The sequence below is a fragment of the Ornithorhynchus anatinus genome, chromosome 7 (genome assembly GCF_004115215.2).
Source record: "Ornithorhynchus anatinus isolate Pmale09 chromosome 7, mOrnAna1.pri.v4, whole genome shotgun sequence".
Classification (NCBI taxonomy): Eukaryota; Metazoa; Chordata; class Mammalia; order Monotremata; family Ornithorhynchidae; genus Ornithorhynchus; species Ornithorhynchus anatinus.
Window position 1 is genome coordinate 72,947,293 of NC_041734.1, and position 9,404 is coordinate 72,956,696.

Genomic DNA, 9,404 nt, shown 5'->3' on the forward strand with positions numbered 1-9,404 from the left:
CAACAGAATTAGACGGGGGAGAGGAAAAATAACAATAAAAACAATAACGATAATAACCGTGGTAATCGTTCAGCCCTCACTATGTGCCAAGCACTGTATTAGGCACTGGGATAGAGGTAAGGTAGTCAAGTTGGATCCGGTCCCCGTCCCGCATGGGGGTCACAATCTAAGAAGGAAGGAGAACTGGTATCCCCGCCCCCCCCCCCCCGGCCCCCCCGATTTTACAGGTGAGGAAACCGAGGCCCAGAGAAGTGCAGGGCCCTGCCCCAGGTCACACAGCAGGCACGTGGCGAAGCCGGAAGTAGAACCCAGGCCCGCGTGGCTGCCACGGGGGAACTGTCAAGGAAATCATGCAGGACGTTTTCTCACCGCAATCCTGAACGCAGGGCATCCACGTTCTTGCTCGGTTCCATGACCTCCAGAGTAGCCGCTAAGACCGAAAGAGACCGCTCGTCACACTCGTTGATGCGTTCCTATTCGAGACACCAAACGACGGCTCACATTCGGTGTTCTGTCCCCGAACGACAGCGTAAGCGGTTCTGTCGATACGGCGTCACGTGAGGCCTGAGCCGGCCTGCGTTACTAACGATGATGATCACGACGACAATAATCACGATCGGTACATCGGTTTAAGCCCCTACTGGGCTAAGCGCTGCGGCCGATACAACTGAATCAGATGGGAGAGAGTCCCCCGGGGCGTAGAGAGCTCACGGCCCGAGGCACGGGGAGAATGGGCATCTCATCCCCGCTTCACAGACGAAGAGACTGAGGCGCAGAGAAGTGAAGGGATTCATTCAAGCGGAAACCGTGAGCCCGTCGTGGGCAGGGATTGTCTCTCTTCCTAAATTGGACTTTCCAAGCGCTTAGTACAGTGCCCTGCACACAGTAAGTGCTCAGTAAATGCTACTGAAGGAATGAAAGATCACATGGCAGGCAGGCGGAGGAGGAGCTGGGAAGCAGCACATTGGAGTGGATAGAGTACAGGCCTGGGAGGCGGGGGGTCCTGGGTTCTAATCCCGGCCCTGCCACTTGTCTGCTGTGTGACCTCGGGCGAATCACTTCACTTCTCTCAGTCTCACTTACCTCATCTGTAAAATGGGGATCGAGACCGCGAGCCCTGTGAGGGACGGGGACTGTGTCCAACCCCATCTGCTTGGATCCACCCCAGCGCTCAGTACACTGCCTGGCACAGAGTAAGCGCTTAACAAAAACCACAACTGCTACTGATATTAGAATGCTCCCTAGTCGTCTTCTAGCCGAAACCCACACCGAAGGCACACGGGACAGAGATGTATGATGAAAAATACTAGTAGTAATAAAATAATCCACGTAAAATACCGGTTAGAGAAAATTTGGGTTGGGTGAAAATAATAGTGATAACGTTGGTATCTGTTACGCGCTCACTCTGTGCCGAGCACTGTTCTGAGCGCTGGGGGAGACACGGGGGAATCAGGTCGTCCCACGTGGGGCTCACAGTCTCAATCCCCATTTTACAGACGAGGGAACCGAGGCAGCGAGAAGCGAAGTGACTTGCCCAGAGTCGCACAGCTGACAAGCGGCCGATCCGGGATGCGAACCCGTGACCTCCGACTCCAAAGCCCGTGCTCTTTCCGCCGAGCCACGCGGCAGGTTTGCCAAGGCTCAGCGTCCAATTTCACTCCCGCGGAGACTTTCCCAGCTGCCCCGCCGTGCTGGCTACCCACCTCCATCTTCCCCGGACCCTCGGTCAGGTGAATGGACGTGAACAACGGCAACGGAGGAGAGCGCGAGGGGCCGCGCGAGGGAAGGGTCGGCGCGACACACGCAGCCGGCCAAGCACCGAACTACACTTGGAGACGCAACCGCGCCCCAGGATGACGTCCATTACGGAACACGAACGGCAGGACTGATATCGGTCGGTGAGAAACGTCTGATTCGGGAGCCGGGATTTCGGATAGCCGGCCAGTGTCCTTTCGCGTCCCTTACAGGGGTGGCCTCAAACATTTGCAGAGTCGAAATGAGACTCTCTGTCTTTGAGGAATTCACAAAGCCACTAGGTCGTAAGAATCCCAGATATTAGCACCCTCGTCGTCGTCGTCGTTATCGTAAACACGTAGTATCCGTTACGCGATCACTACGTGCCGGGCGCCGTGTTAAGCCCTGGGGTAGATACACGTGATGCGGGTGGGACACGGTCCACGTCCCACACGGGGTTCAGTCTTAATCCCCGTTTGACAGATGAGGTAACTGAAGCATAGAGAAATGAAGTTACTCGCCCAAGGTCACACACAGTAGACAAGTGGTGGAGCCGGGATTAGAACCCAGGTCCTAACTCCCAGGCCCGTGCTCTACCCACTAGACCGTGACCGCACTTTCGGGCCTGCTAAAATACAATATTCCAACTGCACCAAAATCCAAAAGAAGGGTAGAACCCAAAGCAGTTAGCCTGACTATTATTTCTATTTAAGCACTTTCCCTCTCAGGGTCGCCCTTGGAGGGTTTCCGGTCCTCTACCAGTTTCGGCTGTGGGAGGGAGAGTCGATCGGAGGCAGATCCATTCCATTCCTGGGTTGGCCAGTGGCCAGCGAGTGGAAGGCAATCCGCTACAAGTCCAAACTCAACCGTGCTGGGCAGCGGCGCCGCGGGAGACAGTCGAGGGCGGAGACTCGGGTTTCCTGCGCGGAAACCACTTCCGTCTTTTTCCCAAGAAAACCCTACGGATCCGCGACCAGAACGACCGCGGATGGAGAGCGGGGCGCTCTGGCAGAGATGCGTCCGCGGTGTCGCTATGGGTCGGACACGACTCGATGGCCCAGGTCAACTTAAGCACTCACTCTGTGCCGGACGCCACTCCAAACACGAGGATGGATTCAGGGTTACCAGGTTGGACACAGTACTTTGTCATTTATAGGGCTCACAGTCTAGACAGGAGGGAGTAGGATTTAATCCCCACTTTATAAAAGAATAGTCTAGGTAGGAGGGAGTAGGACTTAATCCCCACTTTATAAAAGAATAAATTATAATCGTGGTACTCCTTAAGGACCAACAGTGTGCCTGACACCAGTAAATCGCCGGGCTAGATAGAAGATCATCGGTCGGGCCTCGAGCCCCGTCCCACGTGGGGCCCCCAGACTAGGCAGAAGGGAGAGCAGGGATTTTATCCCCATTTTACAGGTGGGGGAACTGAGGCCCGAAAAGCCAAGTGTCTTTGCCCAAGGTCACCCCTCAGGCCAGTGGACGAGCTGGGATCAAAACCCGCGCCTTCTAACTCCCAGGCCCTTCGCTTTTTCCACTAAGCCACGTGGCTATGAAGGAAATGGGCGTGGAGAAAGAAGGCTTCGGAAAGAACGTGAGCCCGTCAGAAGGCAGGGACCGTCTCTATCTGTTACCGATCTGTACATTCCGAACGCTCAGTACAGTGCTCTGCACACAGTAAGCGCTCAGTAAATACTATCGAATGAATGAACGAAAGAATCTGGCGTAAGGGTTCCGATCCCCGTCTTTTGTCTCACCTGAGCGGCTCTCAGCAAGGTCTGAATCAGGTGAGCGTTCTGGGGGATCTGGAGCTTCACCAGCGCATGGAGACTGTACATCACGTTATCGCAGGGCAAATTCCGGGCTTCTCTCATCACGTGCCGACACAGCTGGCTAAAAGCGGGATGCCGGTACATCTGCTGCCTCTCTGAGGTGCTCTGCTCCTTCGGCATTGCCTTGGCAAGCCTCCACATCGCTCGGAGATACTTGGTACTGGGATACGTGGGGCACGCCGCGAAGTTATCCAACACGGCACCCAGGGAACCGCATTCCCTTAAAGAGACGCCCGGCTCGGAGGGGGAGAATCTCCTCTCCTTCCCGGGAGAAACCTCGACCGGAGAGGGCGGGCCTCGGGGATCCGTCGCCTCCCGCGGTTCGTCGTCGTCATCTGATCCGAGAGAGCACGTGGAGCTCGGACTCACCGGTCGGTCCTCCGATCGGGGCGATCCCATCCTCAGGCCCCGTTTCTGCAGCGCCTCGGCCCCTCTCAGCCGAACGGACGGTGCCCGGCCCGGATACCCGAGAAACCAAGCCGGTGCCCTAAGGGGCTCGTCCCGCGGGAGTCCCCCGGGGATCCAGTTCCGGCAGGCGGGTCCACGGGCGGAGAGGGCCAAAGGGCAGGCTTTCCCCCTAGCCGTTCTCCAGCTGGGGGGGCCAAACGAAGACAGCCCCGCGTGCACTCTTCTGATTGCCCCCAAGAGAGATCCTGTCGACTGATGCATTTTGCTGTCGCGACTGAGAAGCTTTCAAGTGGCGACGGACAACGCCTCTGCCAGAGAGGCTGGGAGGATTCGAGGATTCGCCTGGGAAAGGTAGAAGAAAAAGAGAAGTGAAGCCAACAAAACTTTCCCTCGCCAAGACTAAACTGCCATTCACACCCTGGGTTATTTTCAGCCTTTCACTGGACCCTAACAGAACTGTCCCACCTGCTTGGCGTTAGGGAGTGGGGAGGAGTGATGGCGCACATTTTCATTTTCTTTCTCCCTCTCCAACTTGGGGCGGGGGGGGGGGGGGGCCCAAGAGGCAGGGCTCAGAAAACAAGTGACACAACGCACGAGGAGGAGGGAAAAGACATTACTTGCCGGGGTGGGGAGGGAAGAGAGGTACTGGAAAGTAAAAATATAGACACGAGACCCCCCCCAACCTCCCCCCCCCCCCCACACACAAACCATACATGCGCTTGCCCGCAGAAGGGACAAGTAAAGCACACCTAAGACCAGGGAGACACGCATCGCTCTTGCTTGATCGGGGCCGAAATAATTTCAGACCTCTAAACTGTGAGCTTGTGGTGGGCAGGGATGTGATCGGTCGGCGTTATACTGTCCTCTCCCAAGTGCTTAGTACAGTGCTTCGAATGAACTTAATTTCTGCCATAGCTAGATTATGGCATAATCTGGGGGAAGATTTGCATTTACTAGAATTATTTTTTTAAATGACTATTACTGAATCGCCAGGCCCGTGGATCATGAGGGAGGCGGAGCTGCTTCCCTAACCAGGAGAATAAACATCAAAGAAACTGAAACATCCCCTCAGTGAATCAATTAGGGGTATTTCCTCAGAACCTGGTGAATTCAGAGCACTCTACAGAGTGTTCGGGAGAGTACCAGAGAAGCAAAACTCAAGTTCCCTACCCATAAGGAGTTACCACAGGGCTTAGTTCAGCGCTTTGGTCACAGAAAGTGCTCAACAGATATGACTGAATGAATAAGGAGTTCACGATTTAATGGGGGAGAGACAAAAGTGATTTATAAATCCTGGGGGCAGGAGGAGGAACACGGATAAATCGTAAGCGTGACTTTTTCGATCGGAAACGTGAGCAGAAATAGTTGAATATACTAAGGGTAGCTGTTGCGTTGATGGGACTTGGGCGTCGGGAACGAATCGGGAAACGGCTTCCTAGAGGAGGTAGGATTTTCCAAGGGCTCCGAGTCACCGGAGAAGCCCAAGTCCTGGCAGATTTGGAGTGAGGAGCGGGAAGACGACGTTGCGGAGAGGAATTTTATCTTCTGCCTCGATTAACGAGACGTACATCACCTCGATTCTATTTATCTGCTATTGTTTTAATGAGATGTTCATCCCCTTGACTCTATTTATTCGCCACTGTTCTTGTCTGTCCGTCCCCCGCGATTAGACCGTGAGCCCGTCAGAGGGCAGGGACCGTCTCTACCTGTAACCGATCTGCCCATTCCAAGCGCTTAGTCCGGTGCTCTGCACATAGTAAGCGCTCAATAAATACTACTGAACGAATGAATGAATGGGCAGAGGCTCGATATATACCCAATTGATCGACGGAGCTCAAAACCAGTGGAGGTTTGATCGAGAGGGTTGAAGCCGGGAGAGCTGAGAGTGAGGTACAGCTGGAAGAGAAGTCTCGGGGGAGCAAAAAGGGTTAGGTCGAAGAGCAGTGGATGAAGCAAGCTAGCATATAAAATGGGGAAAGGTAGAGGACAGCAGCAGGTCGAAAAAGGGGCAGGTAACCCAAAAGGAAGAGCCAGACGGACCGCCGAAAGGGTAGCGACAGGGGTGAAAAGCAGCAGCGTGGCACAGCGGACAGAGCACGAGACTGGGAGTCTGCCGTGTGACCTCGGGTGAGTCACTTCACTTCCTCTGTCCCTCAGCTGCCTCATCTGTAACTCGGGTCTAAGCCCGGGAGCCCCACGTGGGCCGACCCGATCGCCTTGGATCTACCCAAGCATTTAAAACAGTGTTCGGCACATAGTGAGTGCTTAACACATACCATGGTTATTATTATAGGTGGCGAAGTTGGAATTAGAATCTAGTTTCTTCTGCCTCCCTGGTCCCGGCTCTACCCAGTAATAATAATTTAAGCGCCTACTGTGTGCCAAGCACTGTTCTAAGCACTGGGGGAGACAGACGGTCATCAGGTTGACCCACGTGGGGCTCACGAGCCCCGTTGCTTCTTAGTACGGTGCCTGGCACACAGTAAGCGCTTAATAAATACCATAATAGTAATTACCATTATCATTATTCTCAGAGTGGCCGGCTGGGGACGTGTACTAGCCCCCCAGAAATAATCCTCCTCCTCCTCCTCTTCCTCCATGGGAAGCTTGAGAATAATAACAACGATGGTATCCGTTCAGCACTTATTATGTGCCAAGCACTGCTCTAAGCACTAGGGTAGATACAAGGTGATCGAGTTGTCCCACGTGGGGCTCACGGTCTTCATCCCCATTTTACAGAGGAGCTCGCTAAGGCACAGAGAAGTTAAGTGGCATGCCCAAGGTCACACAGCAAACAGGCGGAGAAGCAGCATGGCATAGTGGATAGAGCCCGAGCCTGAGAGTCAGGTCACGGGTTCTAATCCCGCCTCTGCCACTTGTCTGCCTTGTCCTTGGGCAAGTCACTTTACTTCTCTGTGCCTCAGTTACCTCATCTGTAAAATGGGGATTAAAAGCGTGAGCCCCACGTGGGACCACCTGATTACCTTGCAATAATGATAATGTCGACGGTATCCGTTAGGCGCTTACTAAGTGCCAAGCTCTGTACTAAGCGCTGGGGTAGATCCAAGGTAAGCAGGTTGTCCCACGTGAGCCTCACGGTCTTCATCCTTTTACAGATGATGTTACTGAGGCACGAAGAAGTTAAGTGACTTCCCCAAGGTCACACAGCTGTTTTGTTTCGCTGTCTGTCCCCCCCCCCCATTTAGACCGTGAGCCCGTAATTGGGCAGGGATTGTCTCCGTTGACGAATTGTACATTCCAAGCGCTCAGTACAGTGCTCTGCGCCCAGTAAGCGCTCAATAAATACAACTGAACGAATGAACGAGGTGGCCGAGCCGGAATTAGAACCCAAGACCTCTGACTCCCAGACCCGGGCTCTTTGCATTAAGCCATGTGCTTCTGGATCTACTCTGGCGCTTAGGACAGTGCTTGGCCCATAGTTAGCCCTTAACAAACGCCATCATCATCATCATCATCATCATCAATCCCAGCTCCACCACCTGTCCGCTGTGTGACCTTGGTCAAGTCACTTGACTTCTCTGGGCCTCAGTTCCCTCATCTGGAAAATGGAGATGAAGACTGTGAGCCCCACGTGGGACAACCTCATCACCCTGTATCCCCCCCCCCCCAGCGCTGAGAACCAGTGCTGAGCATGTAGTAAGCGCTTAAATACCAACATTCTTATTCTTATGATCATTACCGAGCCCCACGTGGGATGGGGGCTGTGACCGACTCCATTAACTTAACAAATGCCATTATTATTATTACTGTGAGCCCCACGTGGGCCCACCCGATGACCCCGTCTCTCCCCCAGCGCTTAGCACAGCGCCCGGCACCTAGTCAGCGCTTAACAAATACCGACATTACTATTCCAACTGAACCCCACGTGGGCCCACCCGCTGACCCTGGATTCCCCGCCCCCCCCCCAGCGCTTAGAGCAGCGGTCGGCCCCTGGTAAGCGCTTCCCAAATACCATCCTCGTCATCGTGATTATAACCACGATATAATATAATAGAGAAGCAGCGTGGCTCAGTGGAAAGAGCCCGGGCTTGGGAGTCGGAGGTCATGAGTTCAAATCCCGGCTCTGCCACTTGCCAGCTGTGGGACTGTGGGCAAGTCGCTTCACTTCTCCGGGCCTCAGTTCCCTCATCTGTAAAATGGGGATGAAGTCTGTGAGCCCCACGTGGGCCGACCTGATTCGCCTGTATCTCCCCCAGCGCTTAGCACAGTGCTCTGCACAGAGTAAGCGCTTCACAACTACCATCCTCGCCATCGTGATTATAATCAGGAGACGACGGGGCGTCCCGCGTGGGGCGGGGCCGGGTCCCACTCCGTTAACTTCGCAAACGGCCTCATCGTCGGTAGCGGCATCTTGCTTGTCTCCGCCCCGGCGCTCAGTACAGTACCCGGCACGTAGGAAGGGTTTAAGAAAGAGGAGGGTGGGGGAGGTGTGGATGGTCCGCCCGGGCCCGCGCCTCCCTCCTCCGTCGGCCCCTCACCTCCGGCGCCCGGCGCGCCTCCACGGGGGCCGCCATGACACCCCCGACACGTGACCCCGCCCCCGACACGTGACCCCGCCCCCCGTCACGTGACCCGTCCCCCGCCGCGGATTCCCGCCCCCGTCACGTGACCCGTCCCCGCCGCGGATTCCCGCCCCCGCCACGTGACCCCTCCCCTGCTCTTTTTTCCCCCCCCCACCCCCGCCACGTGACCCCCGCCCTACGGGGCCCGGCGCGGTCCAAAAGACGCCCGAACAACCCCACCGCAGGGGGGCGGGGCCGCTTCGCCCACCGGGCCTCGGTGGCGCCGGCCCAGCCTCTCCGTCCCCTTTTAACGTTGCTATTTGTTAAGCGCTTACTCTGTGCACAGCGCTGTTCTAAGCGCTGGGGGAGAGACGGGGTCATCGGTGGTCCCACGTGGGGCTCACAGCAACGATAATCATCATCATCGTCATAATAATGATGGTGTTTGTTAAGCCCTTACTCTGTGCACAGCGCTGGTCTAAGCGCTGGGGGAGATAAGGGGTCATCGGGTGGGCCCACGTGGGGCTCACAATAATAATAATAATGATGATCGTTATTATTGTATTTGTTAAGCGCTGGGGGAGATACAGGGTTATGAGGTTGGCCCACGTGAGGCTCACAATCTTCATCCCACTTTCCGTTATCCCTGACGTTAGTGGGCAGGGATGGTCTCTGTCTGTTACCGAATTGCCCATTCCAAGCGCTTAGCGCAGTGCTCTGCACATAATAATAATGTTGGTAGTTGTTAAGCGCTTACTCTGTGCAGAGCACTGTTCTAAGCGCTGGGGGAGACACAGGGGAATCGGGTTGTCCCACGTGGGGCTCCCAGTCTTCATCCCCATTTTACAGACGAGGGAACTGAGGCACGGAGAAGTGAAGTGACTTGCCCACAGTCCCACAGCTGACA

The 9,404-nt window shown here is 55.2% G+C and overlaps 1 protein-coding gene across 3 annotated transcripts in view; it reads right to left on the minus strand.

Moving 5' to 3' along the window:
• The window catches only part of FASTKD2 (FAST kinase domains 2), a 31,935-nt gene extending 23,402 nt beyond the window's left edge, over nt 1-8,533 (minus strand). For 2 of the 3 annotated variants that reach the window (XM_029069325.1, XM_029069324.1), the window contains exons 1-3: nt 8,474-8,533; nt 3,492-4,316; nt 370-473 (exon numbers count right to left, since the gene is read on the minus strand). In XM_029069325.1, coding sequence (XP_028925158.1) covers nt 370-473; nt 3,492-4,235 — 848 coding nt within the window. In that variant the 5' untranslated portion in view covers nt 4,236-4,316; nt 8,474-8,533. Of the gene's footprint in view, nt 1-369; nt 474-3,491; nt 4,317-8,473 lie in introns of those variants that run through there. The other variant, XM_029069326.1, reaches the window with a different exon arrangement.
• Nucleotides 8,534-9,404: the final 871 nt, after the last annotated feature.